This window comes from Trichoplax adhaerens, genomic scaffold, assembly GCF_000150275.1.
Source record: "Trichoplax adhaerens TRIADscaffold_3 genomic scaffold, whole genome shotgun sequence".
NCBI lineage: Eukaryota > Metazoa > Placozoa > Uniplacotomia > Trichoplacea > Trichoplacidae > Trichoplax > Trichoplax adhaerens.
Genome location: NW_002060945.1, coordinates 322,686 through 346,436, shown reverse-complemented (window position 1 = coordinate 346,436; position 23,751 = coordinate 322,686). Strand labels below are relative to the sequence as shown.

At 33.0% G+C, this 23,751-nt stretch overlaps 1 protein-coding gene across 1 annotated transcript; it reads right to left on the bottom strand.

Annotated features, from left to right (window-relative positions):
• Positions 1–103: 103 nt before the first annotated feature.
• Positions 104–23,751, bottom strand: TRIADDRAFT_54030 (uncharacterized protein; the record flags this gene model as incomplete). Its single annotated transcript, XM_002110200.1, has 55 exons — positions 104–256; positions 358–520; positions 673–770; positions 896–1,138; positions 1,251–1,489; positions 1,643–1,787; positions 1,907–2,005; positions 2,283–2,616; positions 2,702–2,946; positions 3,160–4,374; positions 4,550–4,672; positions 4,858–5,128; positions 5,244–5,389; positions 5,544–5,810; positions 5,892–6,439; positions 6,647–6,809; positions 7,062–7,495; positions 7,640–7,867; positions 7,980–8,450; positions 8,634–8,886; positions 9,052–9,150; positions 9,243–12,163; positions 12,289–12,437; positions 12,540–12,933; positions 13,028–13,268; positions 13,488–13,715; positions 13,799–13,933; positions 14,221–14,289; positions 14,395–14,453; positions 14,558–14,789; positions 14,980–15,150; positions 15,260–15,457; positions 15,626–15,727; positions 16,093–16,197; positions 17,318–17,374; positions 17,752–17,874; positions 18,004–18,222; positions 18,380–18,554; positions 18,732–18,924; positions 19,072–19,371; positions 19,519–19,679; positions 19,774–19,854; positions 19,928–20,017; positions 20,531–20,641; positions 21,289–21,391; positions 21,521–21,587; positions 21,747–21,832; positions 21,925–21,988; positions 22,072–22,120; positions 22,191–22,264; positions 22,361–22,428; positions 22,523–22,610; positions 22,705–22,869; positions 23,240–23,318; positions 23,534–23,751. The coding sequence occupies 55 exons, from the start codon at positions 23,749–23,751 to the stop codon at positions 104–106; spliced, it is 13,512 nt and encodes a 4,503-aa protein (XP_002110236.1).

Here is a 23,751-nt window from a genome sequence, read left to right as displayed (position 1 = left end):
ATCATAAACTACTGTAGGAGTAGAAGAATATTGAAATATAATCGGAGTAATAACAAAAACCAAAATCAGATTAATTATTTAAGGTATGATACAAGCTTTATTCTTACATCCCAAAATTCGCTGATACAGCTTCGTCTACTTTCTCAGATAGTCCGATATAAACCAGTTGATCAAGATGACTTAAAACATCTTTCCAATCTTTATTCGACATTTGATAGGACAGAAATGGTCTATCTTTAACCAACGGTAGCAAATCCTGCAAAGAAGTTATATTCGTAAGTTGTGTAAACTCATTTAATATTCCCAATATTTAATAGTCTGGTCAATTTTGACTATACTGTACTTATGATCTCGTACCTTGATAGCTAATGTGATGACAGAACGCGTTGTATTCAAGTCAAATTCGGAAATAACTGCACCACCATAAAATACTGAGGTAATTAAACTGGTAAGGCTCGCAATGTCATCATTGATACAGCAAACGACAGCATCAATAGCAGCTAGTAAGTCCTCTTGTGACCTTTTTCATATTCAGTTATTGATCAAAATATTATATGTTAGCAACCATAACTTATCGGCATACCAACAGAGACTATTCATTAAAGATAATTTACTATTAAAAATGTCACTGAATAAAAATTTTATGATACTACTACAATAATTAGTAGTTACCATTGGTAGTTATGAATTGAAGCGAAGCGACCAAAAGTTTGTCGTTTTAGTAAAATGGTATGAATAAAACATAGCAACCATAGAAAGTCACTCTTGGCCTAAATAGTATATTGAGCAATAACATTCGTTAAACTACGTTCTAGCAGAGACTAAATAATATTGATAATATTCCTACTACACCCTAGTAATAATTGTTAATGTATCTGAAAAAACTATGTCATACATGGGCTTGTAACGGTTTATAGTGTTGTCGCTGAAGTCCAACTTTCAGGAAATTTACTGACTGATGATAGGATGTGAATAATATATCTTGCAGCTTGACACTCTGTTCAATAGCAACTTTTATACTATGTTGAGAGAATAGTGCTGGCATTTCATATCCTCGATTGATGCTTGTTGTAAACCATAATCTAAAATCTTGATGAATATTCCATTTTTGAGGAGAATATTTGGAGTAAATAATTCTCTAAATATGATAAATATTAGCAGAATTAGATTATTAAAAAAAAAATAGTGAGAAATCTACTAGATCAGCACGCGAGAATAATTACTTAATTTGTAAGACTAATTCCTTTAACCTGGATTAAATTTTTAAGAGCAGTAGACCAATACTGAACAAGGTGGCAATTTTGTAGTACAACCCACCATCCAGTTCTTAAAGCTAGTTTAATGATTCTAATAGCTTCAGAGATACAGTCTGGTTCCCCGAGTGATAAATGTACTATTCGACCATTCATGGAAAAGCGTGCACCGCACGACATTATTTCCTTAAGAGCATCAATGCTGAGTGCGGTATTATCCATATTCTTATTATCATCTAATAATAATATCAAAGAAAATGTAAGTACAACTGATTCGAATTGATAATTAGGAACGATATTCTAAACTTTAAAATTGCTCCATATTAACTCTTTATGGTCGTTATTCCAGGTAATAATTGTAAAATAATACGACGATCCTATAGGATTACCTTCAGCATGTTGATTTTCAGTAAAGCACAAGATAGGTGTATGCACTTTACTTGATTTGACAAGCTCGTCTAAATTATATGGCGGCATAACACTATAAGCAGTTCCTAGAGTATACAATATTAACTCTTCCAGTATTTTGGTTGTCTGAAATAGAATCGATTCGAGATTTTAGAAAAAATCAGCTACATTAGTTAAGCTATTCATAATGAATAGTACCAATGAATTATAGCCAAAATCTATGCTAGCCATATATTCAAACATACCAACTCTGGTCTAACTAATCTTAGTAGTAATGCTTTCTGAAAGAAGCTGAGAGATAAGGTTGGATATCCAGGCGTTGTTGATATTAAACTAGGATTTGACTGAAAGGCAATATCATGATTAATATATATAACATATATACATTAATACCAATTCATAAGCAAAAATCTACTGCACTAAATCGTATCATACAGAAAAATATTCGTTCCATTGGTTTCTTAGTGTTAAGAATGACGATACAATTGGCTCATAGTTTGGTATTTGTTTTAAAGAAATCCAAGCCTTGAATTAGGAGAAATAGTCGCATACGTTAGTCGCAACTCTCAGTATGATATATGGCAAGTAGTAAACATATACAAAAAAAAACTTCAATAGAACCTCTCTAGATATCCATGCTGGAATGTCTACGTTAATAGTAAACTCTGATGAATTTCTAAGTGATAACTGTGTTTTCGGGCCATTAGCAAATAGCACATATTCCTCATTTGTAATTTGTTGATTAATTGATTGCTGCCTTAGTATCGAGATTGTTACCATTGAAATACATAGAAATGAGTGTTTTTTAAGCAATGACCAAGAAAGACGCTTGCATATAGAAAGAGTTAGAAAGTTGCATAACTCCGCAGCTCTAGCGTCCGGTGAACCACCTATAATTTTACTATCTTTACATTCCGATATCGCACTTGTGAAAGTATCCAGAAACCATCCCAATCTGTAAAAAAATTCCACAACATTTTCATAAATGCAACTATACAATTTTCCAATAGGGCAACATTGTTAAAACGGATGATACTAACCGAAAATGATATAAAGAAGACAGTGAGATCATATTACTCATTATTTTGTAGAGGATAGCTCCACGTGTTGCAACAGGAAGAAATGCTTGTTGTCTATCAATTAGATTATTACGTTGCTTTAACGCTTCCTGCAATCTTTCTTGATAAAGGTCGTAATTTTGACGCGTTTTTTGGAGTTCTTCTACTAGTGTTTCATCATCCAGTATTAAGTTTTCATAATTGGAAACTTTTTTCAATATTCGTCCCTATCATTGAGCAAATACAAAATAAGATAATATTTAACAATACGATTAGAGTACGTATATTTAATAATAGTTTATCGTAACTAGCTCCAATGATATTATTGTTGATTCTATTAAATTTCACTAAGACAATATTAAACAGTAGTAATCTGAGAATTTGACTAGTTCAAAAGACTCAATTTGATTATGATATGAATCTAATCTTAATACTGTTACCATTTCAACATCTAACTGCTGACGATGATGATGCACATCAGCATCTAAAGATCGTAGTTGACCGTTGTATTCAGGCCTTTCAAGCGAAATTGTCATATTAAATAATTCTGTAAGCATTCCTTGATCACTAGCGGCAATGTTATAAATAGCAAGGTTGGCAAATGGCAAAACAGACAAACTGCTTCGTATCACTGCTAATGGAAATGATGATATCAGGACAAGACGAAAATTTGGATTAAAATCAATCAGTTCGCCAGCTATGCGCATTTTCATTTTGTTGTGATCATATTGATCGAATACTATATTGCGTTGGATTAAACTGATTAATGAATCATCGTTGACAACACGCTCAAAATGTCGAATCATCAAGACATAACCATTTTGTACGGCTTCTAAAACACGTTCTTGAATTCCATCGCTGTCTATATTGATTACCATCACACTTCTTTCTTGACTTTGAATCATCATGCTTGTCTCGATCTGTTCGGGCAAAACTGAGGATACTCCTATTAAAGATGGCGAAGTATTCATTCCTGATGACACTGTTAAAGTACGAGGCTTAAATATTCCATGCATTGATCCGAAACTAGGTAGATCGATAATTTTATCTTCAGAGATATCGGGTGAGGTAGTTGTTGAACTTGTAAAGGTCATATCATGTACAATATCATTCAATTTATAGTTTAGCATTGGATTCATCATTAGCCTTCTCTTAGCATATTGACCTAACTTTGTTTCCGATGACATTAATGCCTTAACCCATTCAAGTGAAATATCATCGGGATCAATCACTAACGGCCACGATCGGAAACGATGATCACTTGCTGTTCTTAATATCAAAGCATTATTGATATCAATCGATTCCGTTGGCAATCCATTCCTTTTCCATATATACTGTTCTTCTTCGCTACTTAAAATCTCTACTAAATTGAAATTCTTTCGAACTGGTATGGAACCTTGTAGAGAATTATTTTCCGTGGTGGCTGCGTTTTGATCACCACTTTGACATGCATCAATCCATAGTTGCTGCAATTGCAGTCTTGTTTCCATACTGAAAGGACCATGAAAGCAAACACAAGCAGCAGCTACTAAAGCATCACCGAAACAAGAATTAATATTTTCTTTAGAATCTGCAACCTTCTTTTTCCAGTCGCCAGTGTGTAACCTTAAACTTTCAATTAATGTCGTAGCGCTATCAATTCTATCATTCGATTCCTAAAGATAGAAATAAAGGAATAAAGTAGCAAGCAAGCCTATTTAGCTGTATACCATAATAAGTCTATCTTTCCATAGTTAAATCTACAGAAAAATGAATTTTTTTCACTACAACTTGTAAAATACTGTCCCTATGCTTGAGTAATATTACATATAAGGTATATATGACAAGGACCTGAATTCTCTTTTCAGTTTCTTTAACTTGTCGAATACAATCTTTATGAGACTGCAACTTTGACTCCAATTTCCTTCTAATGCCTTCACAGGTTAACCGTCGATCACCAAGTAACGTTTCCACCTGATACAATCATAATCAGAAATTACTTTCAATTGAAATACTATTCTTACTGGCCTCTATAAAACTATTACTGCAGTTAAGCGATATCATGTTGATTAGCAAAGCTGCAAGCGATTTTGCTAAATTTCACCGAATTGATTTAAGTTCATTAATGCAATAATATGCTATGTTCTTTTATCAATTACTTTAATAAGTCGTTTAGATTCTTCTTGTAGGAACTGACGTCTAGGAGTTAATTTTCGGTACACAGTAGAATACTCATATAAAGCTCGAATCCATCGACATAGAGAACATGCAGCAGCACTTGATTGGCCAACCACTTCAGGTTTCATTTGCGGATTATTGTAAAATCGTCGAAGTTCCTTATGTTTGCTATCTGATAGATTATCTTTGTCGTATAGTTCCAAATCCAAGAAGAAATTTTCGCGGTATAAAAGTCGTTTCGATTCAAACCAACTACAATTTTGTGTTTTATAAATGCGTTACAATAGAATATTTTATGTATCGTTAGTTTATTTGATTCAATCAATGAGGAAACGAACATAAATATTACTGCAATAACGTGCCATACCTTCTTTCACGATCGAAAAGCACGCAAATTGCATTCATAACATGGACAACCGCATCAGGTGGATCCCTATAAGTTCGTAATTCATCAACGTCCTGAGGCTTTAATGATTTTAGAGCTTTGAGAGCAGTTTCAAATAATGGCAAAACCTAATTTACGATGAAAAGTAATATAGAGCAAGTTTTTAGATATGATACCGTAGGCAATAATTTAATGCTTTGCTTTAGAGAGATTTCTAATGCTATATATCCGTTGAGACATAATGTAATGCTAATATTAAGGCACCGCTGCCTGCTCATCAACCTTATTTAATTCCGTATGAGCATCTTCTTTAAGTTCTCGTATTATATCACCAATTCGCACGATTTCTTTCTCAGTATCACGACACTCATCGCGAGCCTTTACATAATCTTCCTTCTCTTGAACAACTGCCGCTTGCCACTGTTGTGAGATCCTTTGATTTTGTTGAAGAACAGGTTTTAACTGAGATAATCGATTTTCTATCATCTCAACTTCACATTCAACTTCGTTTAACTTCTTCAATCCACTTTCATAGATCTTAGTAATTTCCTAATTGATCAAAGAACGTTACAATGATTAATCTTATCTTTGTGTTACGATTTGAAAACAAGTTTTATTTTATTCTAATACCTTTTCCTTATCGAGAATATCGCATGCTATCGTCCTAATAAGAACTAAATATTCATTGTAAGTATCCAAAGTAAACATTTCATCATAGGATGAATCTTTAATGGATAGTTGAATGGCGGTATCTCGTGAGATAGCAAAGATCCTAGCGATCGCGTTACTAATTTTGTCGAGACGGCTAACGAGATCATAATCATGATCAACGTTCGTATCGATTAATGGTATGAAATTATTCTCTAACCATTCTTGAGCAAAAATTTGTAATGATGCTATCGACAAAGGCTTGTAGATATCAACACAAGAAGAATTGATGAGCATCTGAGGAAATTTATTAAGCATTGTTAATAAACTTCTTTCCGCATATGAAAAATCCCCTTCGGCTCCACCTCGATATGTTAAGCTAACAATGACATGGAGATGTTTTCGTACTAAATTCGTAAATTGGTCATATACTACATCCGGATTATCAATTCTTCTCGTTCCAATACCAGTTGCTTTTTGTGACCAAATGTTCATTAGTTCACTAGGTGTAATTAAACCTGGAATAATGCCTATATTGAAAATAGATATCAACGAATGTTATTTACAAATAATGACAATCCCGCAATTGATCCATTGTGGTGAGCAATCAAACGTTAAAGTATTTTAGCCGCATAAAAGGTGTATCTGTAGTGCCATATGAAGCAAACTAATACCATATACTGTAATGTTAGATGCAGTTTTAACTGCATTTAAAAACCATATTTCAAATTAATTACCGTCGGTCATTAAGGAACAGGAAATATAGTACATCCATTTTTCTGGCAGCGTGTCAGATACCAATAAAACAGTTCTTTTTTCATACATCCCAGCAGACAAGCAAGCAATTTTTATCGTATCCGAAATTTCTTGATCAATCATACTGCTGTCGATTTTTAAGACCTTTACGCAACACAACGTAACAGTTTGAGATCATTTTAAAAGCATAACTATTTAATTTTAACACAAAGAAGATGACTAGGTTATATTTTCTGAACTGTAATAATTTTTATATTTTGATTAATAAGAAACTATTGTAGTACAATTGTAACCCTTGAAAAGATTTTGTACATGTGGTTAAAAAAAGAATAGAACTACGTCCACACCCAGGAATAGAACTAGCAGTTACTACAGTGAAAATTTTCCCAATTTTACCTCACAATTTGCAGCAAAGGTAGCCAATTTTACAATTGTACTTTTTCCAGAGCCAGGAACACCTATCATTAAGCAATGACTGCCGGGTATTGATAATGCATTTACTGCATGCCTGATATGTTCAACTGCTTCGGGGAAAAAGGCAAATTCAATACGATGAGTGGAAGTTTCTTCATTATAAGTTGCAAGACATTGTTCTAATCCAATTCTAAATTCCCCTAGACTACATTCCGTATAATATCGATTAAAGTCACCACGATTAAATCTCCCATCACTGTTGGGCATAAAGTATTTAGTAAAAACGATATCTCTAAGCTTTTCTCGGGATGAGAATAAGGCTTCTCGCTGTATTAATGGATCGTTAGATAAATTAGGAGTCGATGATGCTTCAGGCAGATTAACAGTAAGCAGCATTGGTTTTTTAACAGGAGTTTCTGAGTTAAAAATATTATTAATAACACATTAAACGATTGAAAGGCCGATATGATTTAATGTATCTATGTATATACTCGTAAATATATTTATATCAACTTAGTACGAGAGCGTATAATATCTATTATTTCGTAGATCTCTCTTACTTGGAATAGTAAGACTGTTGCTAGTAGCCTTTGAAGGTAAATTCGTAGTCGGTGACCTGCGACTGCAAAAATGTTTAATAACAATTTGACGTAGTTCTTCTTCATAAAGGTGTTGATCGTTTTCATTGGTTAATCTGTCGGAAAATTCTCTGCTAACTTCATGACACCATAATCGTATAGTGGTACGTATTACTGGCAAATTTGGATCTTGACTTACACTAGATAGTGCTAAAAGGGAAGGGTCATATTTAGATCAAAATGAAAGTTTTCTGACTCAGGCCTAATTATAATATTCTGAAGCCGACATGTTTATTATTTATCCTATCCACATATTCCATACCTTTCCTATCGGTAGTTTTATCGTTATTTGTAAATTGAACAAATGATCGTCGTCGAACACTTCTCGGGTTAACGGAAACAGAAAACATCCTGCTTAAAACTCTATGAAGATTGTGTAAGGTAAAAACATATTGTGGATGGAGTGGAGTTGGCTTTAGGTTAGCTTTAATTTTTGTATATAATTCAACCGTTGCTGTTGCAAGTGCATTGGATAATTCATTTGAGCAAGCCAAAGGATGAGGTACTATCTGCTCTAGCCAACAGTTGATTGATGTATTGAAGAGATCAGTTAACTGCTCATGACTCGAGTTACGTAGTCGAATAACTGGAAATAATCTGAGAAAGCGACTACTGATGCAGTATCTCGATACGCCACCTCCCATACCGGCGGTATAAGGATCAGTAGCAGTAATAATAAAATGAATATGTCTCATGTTCCTAAAATTTAATCGGTGCCGATGAAATGTTCCACCTAAATTATAAATTTATATATAAAATATAATTGATGTGATCATGAATCACTACTGCATTAATTGATTAATACAGTATAAAGTATACGTAATTTTTAAAACTAAAATATAAATTTACTTTGAAAGTATTCAAACTCTTCTAAAAATTGATAGTATTCACGAATATCATTCCTTCAGTTACAAACCTATGGATATTACTTGACGAAGAATTTCACAGATTGGCTGTGCATTAGCGGTAGGATCATTGTAAGCTGTTGAAAGATCGTCTAAGTAAAAAAGTAGTTTTCGCGAACCCGTTTGTTGTGGATTATTTTGCCTGCCAATTTGGAAACGTTCAAAACTATTTAATTTATTGTTGATAGTATCTAGTAGTTCATCAACTTGCAAGTTCGGAGTTATTGTAATTTTGGTATAGGAATGCCGCGATTGAATACGATTCTAGAAAGCAAATTGAAATAGGAAAAATATAGAATGTATTTTTTTTTAAATTAAATCAACATAACTATACACTGTAAGTAGTGAGATTCAAGTTATTTTTAACTTTAGAAGGCAAAGTCTCGGTAAAAGTCTTCGACAACTTTAGTCGTTGATAATATGGTTTACCTGAATCATAGACCCTTTACCGACACCAGACTCTCCAACTAACATAACGGAGGAACCGTTTGCAACTAATATCTCCAGCAGATGAAAGTACTTTTCTAGCTATAATATCGTTTTCAATTACATAGGTAAGTATGATAATTGATACCTGTATATAATTAAAATGACTAAAACCATTATCAATATCTACTTACATTGCATGTAGTAAAATAGGATGACGGGATCATTCGCTGGCTACTACTATAAACAGACTCCCACTGGACAAGCTGGCTAGTTCTTTTATCATATAAATAGTCAAATACCAATCCCATCTTTGGTAGCTGTATACCGTAGGATGATAAACATTTACGAACTAATAAATCAAATTGTTGATGCAATTCTTCATTCAAGTTTCCACCTAAACTCCAAATGTAGGCATAAGCTAATAGGTTAACTACAGCTAGGCTTGATCCGCTGTACCTAGTTCTCAATGGACTAGATGGAGTAGACTGTCGTGAACTGCCTATATCTCGACTAAAACTTTTAGTAGAATCCGTAGTAGTCGAGTCAGCGGTTGATAAACCCTCTCTCGACATATAACGGTCGAATAAAGCGGAAAGGATAGTCAACAAGGAGTGAATTTCATGAATACCTTCAACAACACCTACTGAATGAAAATCATTCATCGTTTTAGACCGATGCGAGCGGAAAAACTCTATTGCTGGCTCCATGATGTTCTCAATTAATGAGGCTAGTAAATCCATATCGTGATCTGATATGTGCCAATTACCGATGGAATTTTGACGCCATTTGCTAATTAAATGTTTCCAACTAACTCCATCACTACCGTTATGGACAAGACTGCAACGCGTAACAATAGATGGGCTAGCATCTGTTAAATCACATAATTCGAAGAGCAGTGAACAAGACGAAGGCAGTGTAATTTTTTCTGAACTTGGTAAAGTAATAGTTGATCGATCTAATAATTTAATGAACAATTCGGTCCAAGATGTGTCCATGACACCGTCGAATATGAACCATTTACTGACTGAGGAGTGGCTTCGTTGTGTTGCCTGTTGACGTTGAGATTGTGCAGCATCGCGAAATAACTTAGACACTAAACCATCTTGCCAACCATCCTTAGAATCGGTAGAACCGAACAGCTGCTTGTTGCTTAATGATTTAACGTAAGTAATAATTGTTTCGACTCGAGGAAATGTCGGTTGAGGACCGGTCGATACCGTAGTTAACTCTTCACTATTAATGGCTTTAGTCGGTTCATTATCTTGCCCAATGTAATTGGTTTTGCTGCCACCTTTGGTTACGGGTCTACTTGATGGGGACTGTTGATATAATTGTTCAGTATGAAGAACATTTAAGACCCGACTTAACATTTCATATGAAGTACTTTTACCGCTACCTGAAGGACCGAATAGAATAACACCTAAATGATTTTTGATACTCATATTTAAGCTGATGATTTTATTGATTGTAGTAGGCGTTGGTTCTAAATATTCCAATTTCAACTGTTCTTTAACTGCTGTAATTAAGGTTGAATCGTCAGCTGACAAATTTTCAATATTTTCTATCTTACGATGCACTGGGAATATATCTTCGGCTAATCTTTTTATAATAATATTATCATTAATCAGTAATTGCGCTTTTGCAATAGTTTGTATCCCATAAACTATAGCACTTTCCTCCATGATAATGGAGATATTGCTTTCCTGATCACTCATGACAGGTGAACGATTTAATGTAGACGAAATAGGGGATGCCGATCTTGTTGTAAGCGTTTCTGATGGTGCAGGACTACTATATTTGATATTATCAGGATTTGTAGGCGATGACTGATCAAGATCACTTTGAATCAATTGTTGTATTTTGATTTCTTCAAGTTTCTGCCTTGAACAGTTCAGTATTTCACGTAATAGTTTCAAGGACAACGAAGACGTTAATTGAATTTCAGCCATTTTCCATAATTTCTCTATTTTACTGGATAAATAGGTGATTTGATTAAAACCACCACACAGCAGAAGAACTTCAGTAATTGGGCGAATATCGGGTTGAATAATACACATTGGACGCAACAATTTGCGAAAGTTATCAGGTAGTCTACTTCCTAATATCTGGTGTGCTTCCATAGTAACAAAACACCCTAGATGAGGATTAGCTTGGATTAATTGCTGTTGGAAGCATATAGAACCTAACGGTAACACTTTTGGTGGAGTCGAATTACATGTTGTTTTAAGGTAATCAATAGCTGAGCGTTTCATATCATTAGCTGATCGATGCTGAAAATGATATTCAAAATTAGAATGTTGTTTTTTCATCGGCCTGTGAGCAGTCTGAATTGATCCAGATAAAGATCCCGTTGAATTACGACGTTGCAGCTGATGCAGTAATGGAGTAGAACGTTGATGGTGACTGCTATCTTCTTTTTTAGATATGAAACTATGCAGTGTATTGATTGAATTTCGACGGGAATAAATTGGGATTAGAATCTCCTCGAGGCCTTCATTGAAGTCATAATCTAATTGATAGACTGTTTTACCACGTTGACTATATTGACTGGATTGTGATAGATCTAAGCATTTTAATCCATCTCTTAATTGATTGAGATAGTGACTAAGAACCGATAAGACGTTGGTTGGCAATAAATCAACTCGTAGTAAATTAAGCCAACTGCCACTTTTTAATACACCGGTTAAAAGATTGGAGAAATTGCTTATATCCATAAAACTACTACAGCTGAAGATGACAGAATGATGTGCTGTAGATAGGCCTAATTCTCGAATTGTTTCCGCTTTACCGAATACAGCTGAGCCAGTTATTGCTCCACACTGGTAATTACTGATAGCACTAGCCATGGCAATAAAGCAACGTTCAGTTAATGGAGTTAAAACTAATCTAGAGTATGGTCCACTATACTCATATCCATATTGAATCTGTCTACCAACAATATTGAGATTGCAATCGATGTGCATTAAATTAAACATCTGCGATAGTTCGGATTGATTTGCAAATTTATAACGTTGCTTGGGAGAAATACTTTCTTTCATATACTTGATATCGTAACGTAATGTGCTCTGCCATTCGAAGCTTCTTGGTGAGTAACTTGCAGATTCATTCAATCCTAAAAGGTTAAGATAATAAAAAGATACATATCAATTGTATTGCCTAGCACACATTGATTTATATACAATTTAATTTAATTTAGCAACACATAGGTTTTAAGATAGCAAGTATAAATAAGCTTACTATCCATAACGTCTCTATGGTAAACTGCTCTAGTAATTAGTGATGTGATAAGGAGGGCAATTCTTTTTTGGGCATGTTCAGCTACTCGATATTTAATACCAGTATTAAGGTTGTCAACAAGAAAGTTGATATTCGACATTAGCCATTCCCTGAAACAAAAATAAGTACATTAAAACAAAAAAATAAATACGACAAAATTTTGATATATGTGTTGTTTCCGCGAGCTAGTATTGTGTTGATGATTAGCATACTTAATGTCTGTAAATCTGACAGGCGTAACTCGAGAGCAAGTTAACAGGACACATTGGGCCCATACAATTGCTTCCACTAGTTCGATACATTGCGAAGGATATCTCATAAAATAAGATATAATATTATCGCCATAACGCCAATATTGTAGTTGTCCAGTTAATTTACTTTCAATAACGTAATGTAATTTATTTAGACTTGAGATATCATCTGGCGCTTTCATACCATCCAATCGACTATGAAGACAATCCTGTAAAATAATAGCTAAACTTTCTTTCATGCCAGTTTCCACTGCTGCAAACCATTTATGTGGCTGGGATTCCGCCTTTATTCTTGTTGTCAATTCGACAACTTCATCTAGGTTGCCTTCGAGTGCTGATACTTGTAATAAATGAGCTATTTCAAGATCAAATAGAATTAGTTATAATTATTCAATCTCTCCTCCTCTTAAAGAAAAATAATTAAAAAATTCAACCTTATTAATCATTACCGTTGAAAGCCGCATTGATTTCATTAGTAGTATTTCTCATGACAGAAATAGTTTGTTCCGGAAGAATCAATTTTAATGATAAAATTCCAGGAAAACAGTGATTTACAAATTGTGCTAATGCTGATGGGTTATCTGCGTACGACATAATATCTAATAATTGATGATTGCTAATAAAATAAAATCTTGGAAATTCATTACGAGCTTCTTCCAAAAGAAAATACAGATGTTTTATTATTTGGTCCTACGTGATAAAAAGTCTTGTGAGATAAATAGAACGACGTAGAGCATATAAACAAAACGTAACGTAATGAATGTTTTTCAGCTGCATTAACACTAAGTAGTAGTGGAGATTAATATTGATACTGTACTAATTTGTAGTGACTTTAGATTTAGCAACAGCTACAAAAATGGATACTGGAACATTTGATTTAAATAAACAAGGTCAAAATGTATAATGCACCTGAGTATCGCTGTAGTTGAATAGTAATTGCAACAGATTCTCTCCGTGAACATCTTTGTGGGCTTTCTGGCTCCTTCGACGATTCACTAAATTCAAAACTTTGGGATTTTCGACAACTGATCTCAGGAAATCCTTATAACCAGAGTTGATCTTTTCAAATTCTTGATATTGCTTGCTCAAGTCAGTTTTAATACGCTTTCTTTGAAACACATTATATAAGAGAAGCCACTGTAGGAAAATGGCATAAATTAGTAATATATCCTTTTAGAAATTATAATAATATAATTCTAAAAATAGGGCAGTGATTTTACTTTTTGTTGGCAATTGCTCCAACTATCAATAATTTCATTAAGTTGCTGCAACATTGTTGACCATGCTTCGACTTGATAGCGTAAATCTGCTAAGTGCGAAGAAACTAGCATTCCACGCAATGTAATCTGGTGATCCTATTATATTTTGTGTATTAGATATAGAAATGTAGGACTGATTAACAACATGATCTACTCGCCGTTTTATATCAATCAATAAGAGCATGTAGACAAAATAAATATTCAATAACATTGGTAGTAGTTTGATTAAATTTTAAATAAGTGCATGAAGACAGTTTAACCAGTATTCTTATATTATAATCTGGTAACAACTACACACGTACAACTTAATTAATCAGTAACGTGAATCAAATGATAATTGTAATATGATAGGTATTAGATTTGTCCATTTATAACGTATTTACCTCTAATTGTACTTTTAATTCCTCAACGCCCATAAGAACAAGAGCATCGTCGTCCATTCTACTATCCTGCTATAAAATGACAATGATCTCTTGCTAAGTTATTGTAAAATCGATAAAACAGTGGCACGATGAAATACTTTGTGAGAATTACAACTATATATACATTAACATTACCTTAGCTATCTCATTTACATTGCTATCTGTTGACATTGGTGTTTGATTTACATTTGAAACTAAACATTTGATAAAGAATGTAATAGTAAAAAAGTTACATGGAGAGTCGACAAAAAATAGAGAGTTGAGGCGAAACTTTAAGTAAAAATTCACGCTCTAGAACCTTGAACGATAGGTATATGCTTTGTCAATTGTAACTTTTTATCTTCCCAAACTTTGCAAATTTGCTGAAAAGATCCTTCTAACGCAAACTCCGCGTCAGCCCTGGCAACCACTGAGTTAATTAGCGAAGTATGTAATTCTAGATCAAATGATAGCAACTCTTTAGTAGTGAAAAGCCACGTAGAATCATAAGGTTGGCCAATTCCAATAAATATATCTTTCCAATGGCGCGCCTAATTTAGGGATAAAATTGGAATGGTTAAATAGTCTGACCTATAATACTAGTACAGAAGTCAATAGCATGGCTATATTATCTTGCATCATTTATTCAGCTATTCTTTAGTCATTGAAGAGCCGTTTACAGCAAATATCCTCTACTGTTGCTTATAAAATATGCCATTTCCAATACCGTATTATTCCTACCTTTAATGATTTCGTTGAAAGCTTTGCTAGAAATGGTGTATGACGTTCAATATCGACCAGACTCTTTTTCCAGTAATCAAGGACACGATCTCCTATAGGAAGTTGATTTCTGAGCTGGACTGATGCATTTTTCCATTCGTTTACTTTATGAATTAATTTGGTAACATCCAACTAAACGTGTTATAATATCATAAAGCGCGATCAAATTTTATAGAAGCTTTCAAAAATGTCAATTTACAACTAGGTTTGATATTGTTACGCTAGAAGACAGAATCAATACCTTATAAAATGATGTATTCATCCAATCTCTTATTCTTCCTTCCGAAACTTCAATATATTTCCACATCTCTTGGCGTATGTCTATATTCTTTAAGATCGCTGTTAAACGGCTAAAATCATACGGGCGACCAGTAATCGACTCACGCCATTTACTTAAATTAAGTAAGCTTGTTCGAATATCTTGAAATTCATTTCGTAGCTGATCGAGAAGTTCAAAAATAAAATGGATCAATTCCCGTATATCATTTTATTAGTGAGCGATTAGACTCAAAGTCAATATTGCCTGCTGAGAACATTGTCAATCTACATCTAACGATAGTCAACGTATACAAGTAATCCAAAAATGATAACTGTATTTTGTTCTTACATCTCTCATAAGCGTTAAAGCATGAGAAGGACTCTGGTCGGGATCCAAGAAAATACCAGACGTGGCATCTTTGCCGATGTCTTCTGCATCTGCAGCTAGAGCCTATAAGTGTCAAAATCATGAGATATAAACGAATTACTAATTAATGCTATCCCACAGAATAGCTTTTCCCCCAAAAATATAATAGCATACGTGTACTGAAATATTTATTTTTCACAGGACTACGAGTATTACATCGCGTATATCTTAGGTAGAAATTTAGAATTGCTGCTTGTTAATATAGTAGCTTAAGGCTGAAAAATCATACTACGCATATTACTATAGTACATAGTGTTCAATTTGCTGAATCTGTGTATGATATACAGTAGTATACTAGAACAAATTAATCAAATAAGTGAATTTAGCAATATCAAAGTATTTGCAACTAAAATCGGGATAATGTCATAATGCCATTTAACGGTATTTACCTTGATCTTTTCTTCTAAACCTTCAATCATGATTGGTTTTTCGCTATCAACGAATTCAACGGCATCCAGCAGACTAACGGAGAATATCCTCCAACAAGAATTTAGCTACAATGCAATGTGAGAAGGACCAATTTAGCAAGGTTAGTGACAGTCTACAATTTATTCTAACAATCAAATAATAATTCTTTCTATTTGCCAATCACTGGTAACAAAAACTATGAGCATTAGCTGAAAAGATAATTATTACATAACTGCAGTATACTGCATAGCGTATTGCAGGCCCTGCAAGGAGGAAAGCGAAATATAGCGTAGATATTAGCCGGGATAAACTCTAATAGTAATTAGAATAATGGTACTAATTGTGTAATAGGGTTAATAACTACAAATTTCGCATAATGGTAGTAATAAATCGATAGTTATTGCATGACTATTTTAACTCACATCCAGTGATACTAAAGATTCATGACGATACAGTACGTCAGAGTGTATAGAATTAGCGTAGCATCCCATTGAAAGGGAATTAACATTTTAACTATAATTTTTATGGCTAATTTCAGATTCGTGACAAAATTACAATATAAATCGTTCTTAGAATTTTTTTGTTTCTGTTAGATTCTTTACGTTCTTCTAGCAAGCCGATAAGATGATCGTAACAAGTCCTGTAGCTCGATCTGCTAAACTTAATTCCTTAGCGGTATCACCAATTGAGAGCACTTATTAGGGGATATTAAATTAAAAGCCACTTATTATAAAAAAATTACTAGCGTCATGGGTATCGTGACATAAAGTTTCAAGACTTTCTCGGAACAGACAGCACATCAAACTACTGTAGACTCGAAAGCTTAACCTCTATAACCAACACTGGTACTGCTGCAGAGTGTTATATCTTGGAGAAGGGAAAATAGATTATTTTCCTTACAACTATGATGTTTATTCATCGAACTACGGTGTTGTAGCAGTACACGTAGTGAAAGTTATTGAATGTATGCAAGAAGAAAATCTGTTTTCTTGTCTCTGCGAAAGTAACTTAATAGATATCATACAGTCCCAAACAGATTATACTTTATGAGCTAAATTAGAAGCCTAGCAACCGTCTATACACGGTAGTGCTGGTGAAGAACTTACTCATGGAATGGAGTGAACGAAAAATTGAAGCTCTTTCGAGGTATTTTATCGCACAAGGTAAAATTTTTATCCGTGCTAAACGAATAATTAGTAACCCTACCTTAGATAACAAATGCGATTCTTCCGTAGTAGGTTGATGGCAGTGCTTGCGGATAACCTACAACGGATAAATTTACTGAGATGTTACACCTAGTACATTCTGTTCACTACTAGAATATGTGAATCACATAATGAAATTAAGAGCAAATTCCATATAATGCATTGATGAAATTGCGCTTTGTAATACACTAGTTGTAATAGCAAATAGTTAACATCATTATACAAAGTCAGTTTTAGAAATGAAAACAAATTCTTCATGTAGTATTCAAAGGATGATGAACATGTCTATTTTAAGTTGTGTATTATACTATTTTCTCGATCTTAATCGATTCTACTGACTTATATAAACGATTAAATAGAGCATTTACTATAAAGAAAATGAAGTGAATCTCTTTCAGTCTTTAAAATTAGAAAAACTGCAATAAATCATCTTACCTCGTAATAAAATTTGATGTTATTAAGATCATCTTCTAGCTGATTTTGACTCTCGTTCGTTTGAGAAACACGATGGACAAACTTGGCAAACTTTTCAATGTCAAATTTTCTTTCGTACATTTCCTGAACAAGTAATTTAGAAATTACCCTACGTTATCTTATGTGCTCCGATCAATTTATGCTTATTTATACATTCCACTCTGTTGTAGCTTTCTACAACAGGTTAATAAGATAGCGCTTTCAATCACTTACAGTGGTTAAACTGTCAATCCCACGTATAAATCCTACAGCCAATGTGTGATATTTCTCGCTAATTAAATTATCCAAATTTTTAAAGATCTGCTTTAATCTCGGTAGTAAAGCATATTCTATTCCTTTACAGTGGATATTAAACAGTTTATTGCTTGTGATAAATGAATCAGGAACTTCCTGGACTCTTTCAATCCATTGGCTAATGATCTGAAATTGCTCCTATCAAATGAGAAAATGGATTACAGTAGCCACTTTGGCACATCATTGCTACAACAACTTATAGTATGCAAACGGCTATGATGAGGATGCATATAAAAACTATTCATATAGCATGGCAAACTTACGATAATTTAATATTATAGTTTTCGTTTAATACCTTAAATACTTGAGGATTAACTTTGTTTAGTTCATTCATTTGATCATTACCCCATTGTCTGACGAAAGCATGAATTTCACAAAGCCATTCATACTTGGCACAAAACTGATCAATATCTGTAAGGTCTTCTTCGACTAAGAGTGATTGTTTTTGATTATATTCTTGAATTAGAATACTATTGATAAGAAGTAGAAGTTGGCACCAAATTGTTGGGGAGTTAATTAAAGTTAAAGACATAATTCGTTGTTCATTATTAAGAAAAAAAACAAATAATTTAGAATTAGGTATAAAATTAAACTTCAAATGGCTAAAATTATAATATAATATACGCGTATACATTCAAATCGCTTACTCTAAATGTAATTTTTCTTCTAAATTTCTTTTAGATAGAGGCGTATGCTGAGCTATAATACTATGTCCTTGCACTTCGATATTGTAATTTGGCTTAACAACATATTCTTCGCGTGTTGATAAATCGCGTTTAGAGTCGGAAAATTGTATTGATGGAGACTTCGTTGGAGTTGGCAGTCTCATAAATTCTTTGCCTTTTGTCCAATGTATGGTAATGGACGGATAAATCATAAAAATAATAATGTATGTACATATATTTTAACGTTGTTTACATCTAAAATCATCACAACATTACTATTAATAGTGCGGATCTTCTGTATTAAATGCAAATATCTCCATACCCTGGTTTGATGGTGTGGGTGCAAAGGCAACTCCACGCTTAGCGTTAGTATTTTGCTGATTTTGTGATTCTTCTAAATCATTTACTTCTGTAGTATCCTGAGCCTGATTCATTACGCTGGATATTCTTGGTAATGGTGATTGCATAAAACTGCTAGAATTAGTAAGTGTTTGTAAAACCAAAGGTTCGTCAGGAGATTGACTAGTTTTAATCATTTCACACAAGATTGAAGGAATATCGTTTAGCATGGATGCGATAATCTTCCTAAAATGGCGCTGAAACGGTTGTAGCATCAACTGATCTACAGTATGTGATAATAACATTAAACTTTCAGTACACCAAATTTTCTTTCGCTCACGTAATAAAGTTAAAAACTACTAGCATAACACTCAGTATTCATGTCTAAGCTATGTAGTTATAATAAACATCCGGTAATATCATAACATACCTTCGGAATTAAAAACTAAGTCAGCTTTAAATAGGGCATCTCTTCTAGTCGATTCATCACTCAATGTTTTAGTAACAAACTTGGTGATATTGGCACGAGACATTTTAACCAAACTTTCGATTGTTAGATAGTCGATTAAGCTAGCTAAATGGCTTAAACGCCTAGAAGAATGCATAATTTAATGTATTACCAATGCAGCGGAGATTATTTCACGATCAGTTGCTTACTAGATATTGAAGAGGATGAAATGCTTACCGAACTTCATTTTTTGCATCTTCTAGATCTTGCTGCCGTTTATCTGCTTTCTGTTTCATTATATACAACGATTCTTTCGTTCTACACAACGAAAGCGCAAAGTAATCTAAAATATCTCCTCTAAATAGTTTAAGCTAAATGACAACCAACTTACATTGGCTGTTTCTTTTTACACAAGGCTTCATAGTGTTTTAAACGGTCTAATGAGCTCTCAAAAGTTTTATCCATAATCTTCTGAGAATACCTGAAATAAATTGGCCGCAAAGTAGCTATTAGATAATTTCAATACAGATTATATACCTTTTGCTTGTTAATCTAAACAATCAACCTTTGATACATACGTATTTAAAAATTTTTAATTTAATGCCGAGATTATTTATACTTAAAATTAAAAGTAGTTTTGTAATTAGCAAAAGTTTCAGCATTTACGTAAAAAATTTTCGAATAAATTTATCAGCTTTTTCTCTTGTTCTTTGACAAAATTCGACAAAGTCAGCCAAAGTAAAGCAAGTGCTATAATTTAAATATTGACTGGATGTTAATATATATAGCTGCAAATAAAATTCTTTCGTAAAAATCCGTATATAAAAGAGATTTACTGTTCATCCAAAGGTAAGAATTCGATTGTTTCGAGATCTACAAGCAGACTAAAAAATAAGGATTAGAAGAAATTGTTATCATAGTTATACCAGATTGTTTCTCCTTTGCTTAGACATCTAAAGTTTAATATATAAGTCTTCAAAAATTTCTTTTATACCTGGATATCTGGGATATGGCAGAATAAAATGAGTTATTATTCAAAAGTAGGTCGCGACTAATGATTTGACGAGTTTTATAAAACTGGGAATACTTTGAATTTCTTCTCCATCTGTTGTAAGAAAAGTATCAGAATTAGGAATTCGCATATAATTATCGTAAACCAGGTTATATTAAAATAACGTCTATCCATTTAATATTTGATTCCATACGAATAATTCTTCCACTGCCACATTTATAAGTTAATACAAATGCGAGTGACAAATTAATTTACTGAATAAAATTTAACGTGCTATTGTAATCACCCATGATTTTGGGTTCTATAATCATGTTGTATAATCAACAAGTGTTATATAATGAAAGGCTTCCATTTCTCCATTTGTACTACAAATGCAACTGTCATGTTAATTTACTGAGAAATATTTGTTATGCTAATGTAATCTTCGATGATTCTTTTAGTTTATAGTCATATCATATAATCAACAAGTGTAATATAATAAATACTTTTCTTCAGATTCGTGGTACATAAAATTCTTGATAAGTAATGTTGTCGGACGTAAGACCCGAATCTACATTTGATTTACTGATTATCATTACTATTTTATTTATTATAATGATTATAAAACATAACTAATATCATGAGGTATGGAATATGTCTTAAAAATGACCGATATACTCGTATTTATAACAGAAAGCGCAAATAATTATCACATAGCTACTAAGATGAAGGTGTTTGAGATGAAATGTTACGATACTGACCTAAGAAACAGTTTCCGGAGTAGAAAATTTCGAAAAAAGAATATTTTAGTTATAGCATTAAATATAGTTGCTTCTTTTTGCCATTCATCTAAAGTTAATGATTCTGTCGGTAAAATAAAGTAAATAAAGCAACAAGTTATTAAGTCAAGAAAAAAATTATTGTTTATATCACTTTGGACGCCTGAAAAAGCTTTTATATAAGATTATATGAGTAATTAGAAATTAGTGAAACCTGCAGATTGATCCGGATAAACGTGTAGAACACCATAGCATGACATAACGAAATGCTCAGGATTTATCTTCCATTTCGTAGTTTTATTGGTTTCGTAAATAAAAGTACATAACGTTTTCATCATTATTTAGTAAAATTAAATATTGCTATATGCTAAACATTATCAATTTAAAAGAGACAATTAGAATACTTTAACGTAAATATTTATAACGTAAAAATGCGTTACCTTATTTTTTGGTACCGCTACTAAATCATAAGGTCTGAAATCTTTCGTACTGTCATCAAAATTTAAATAGGCAAACTGTAAACGACCTATATAAAGTTTGAAATATAACAGCAGTATTATTCATCTGATCATAAGAATTTTCATTCTTTATGGCCAAATATACAGATATATAGATTACCGGTATGTCTTCCAGCTGCAAATAACTTAAGAATATCCCAGCCGGTTTTAATCTCGGTATTTATCTACGTAAGAATATTCAGAAATATGTTGAAATTTGCTACTCTATTCCACAACATATTTTAGGATAAGTGAGCACAAAGCAAACCTTAAGCTCTTCTGCACGGCTGTCTTTTAAGATTTTCTTTGTTCTTGGACTAAAATTTAAATAAAATGTTTTAAAATTATTTTGAAATGCTATCAGTTAATACGTATGTATTGATTTACCTTATTGAAATGCTTATCAAATTATCTTTACTGCCACGGTCAATAGAGTCAGGTTTTTCACCGGTTTCCTTGACCTTAAATATATAGAAAACAACAGTTTAGTTCTTAATACATCACATTTGTCTATAAGATAGAATCTTTGGTTAGGATTAAACATATTGATTACTTACATGATCTGGTAAATTTAATTTCATGGCAGCAATAGTTGCTCCTACAGGATTTGGCCATGCAGATTCACCTAAAATGGTATTATTATTGGCCCTTAGTAAGCAATGATGGTACATGTGGAATACATTATTTTTTATGTGTTAGTCTGCTAGATTTAAGCTTACGTTGAGATATTTCTTGGAGCACTACAGGGAGAGATTCATTGATGTCTCTAAATTTTAACTCATCATCCGGAACATAGCTTTGATTATCCTTGTATATAGATTTATTTTGTAAGACTTTTGGCACATCATAACAATTACTGACTATGTATGTATGATATTGTAATTTATGAAAATATTCATACCCTAATTTTTAGCACATAGGGATTATCTTCTTCTTTTAATGGATTTCTTGCGGGGATTTGTTTATTTAATCTTGGGCTTTTTGATGCATTCTCGGTTACGTTCTCAGCCTGCTTCGAGCCATTTACAGCTGAAGTAATTTTATTATTGCTAGTTGTATCCTTTGACTGTAAAGATAACGATAAAATTGTATAGTTAGAGTAAACAGAGACGAAATAATTCATAAGCAATGTAATAGTTACCGAATTGAAAGCTTTGATGATATCTGATATTGATGTTGCACATGGAGTACTCGGATTCGTTATGATATGTCGATTGATGCGATTGATATAGTATGTTATCTACCACAGTAAAAGCGAAATTTATCATACTTAAAGCAAAATGTTACATTAGCTACTTTATGCTTATACAAAACGATTAATTAGTAAAAAATTGACAGACTTAAAAATGTAAACAATTTCCTATTAACGTATAACTTCTAGTTGTTAATATTCACGCAAGTCATGGTTTTTAAACGATCAACATTGCTACCCTCACCTGATGGCTAATGATTGATGAACTCCATGGCTGTAATGATTCTAATACCTCATAGAGTCTCGACCACTGCCACTCGTTGCTAGGTTATACATCAGTGTCAAATAATTGTGCATAGAGATATCATAATTAATAAATTGGCAATGGGGTTAACGGATGAAATTTATTACTAGATTATGCCCTTTATCGATAATAAATTGCATCTAATTAACTGACCAATTTAGATCATTTTCTGTGTATACAGTACAGTATTAATCTTATTAGAATGATTCAAAGGTCGGAAAAAGTCAAGATTACCTTTCTTCTCCGAGGACAGTAACGAATAGTCGCGTCAAATGTTCTCGTATAATGGCGATATCCTCCTCAAATAATTCCTGCTTATCCTTGGCTAGATCGATCAGTGCAGACGCGTTATATTGAAAGCTGTCAACTGTTTCGTCATCAACAGCCTTTTTGTAATCACTTATAAACTTTAAAGCAGTTGAATGTTCGATGGGTGATTTTGATGTCTCCAT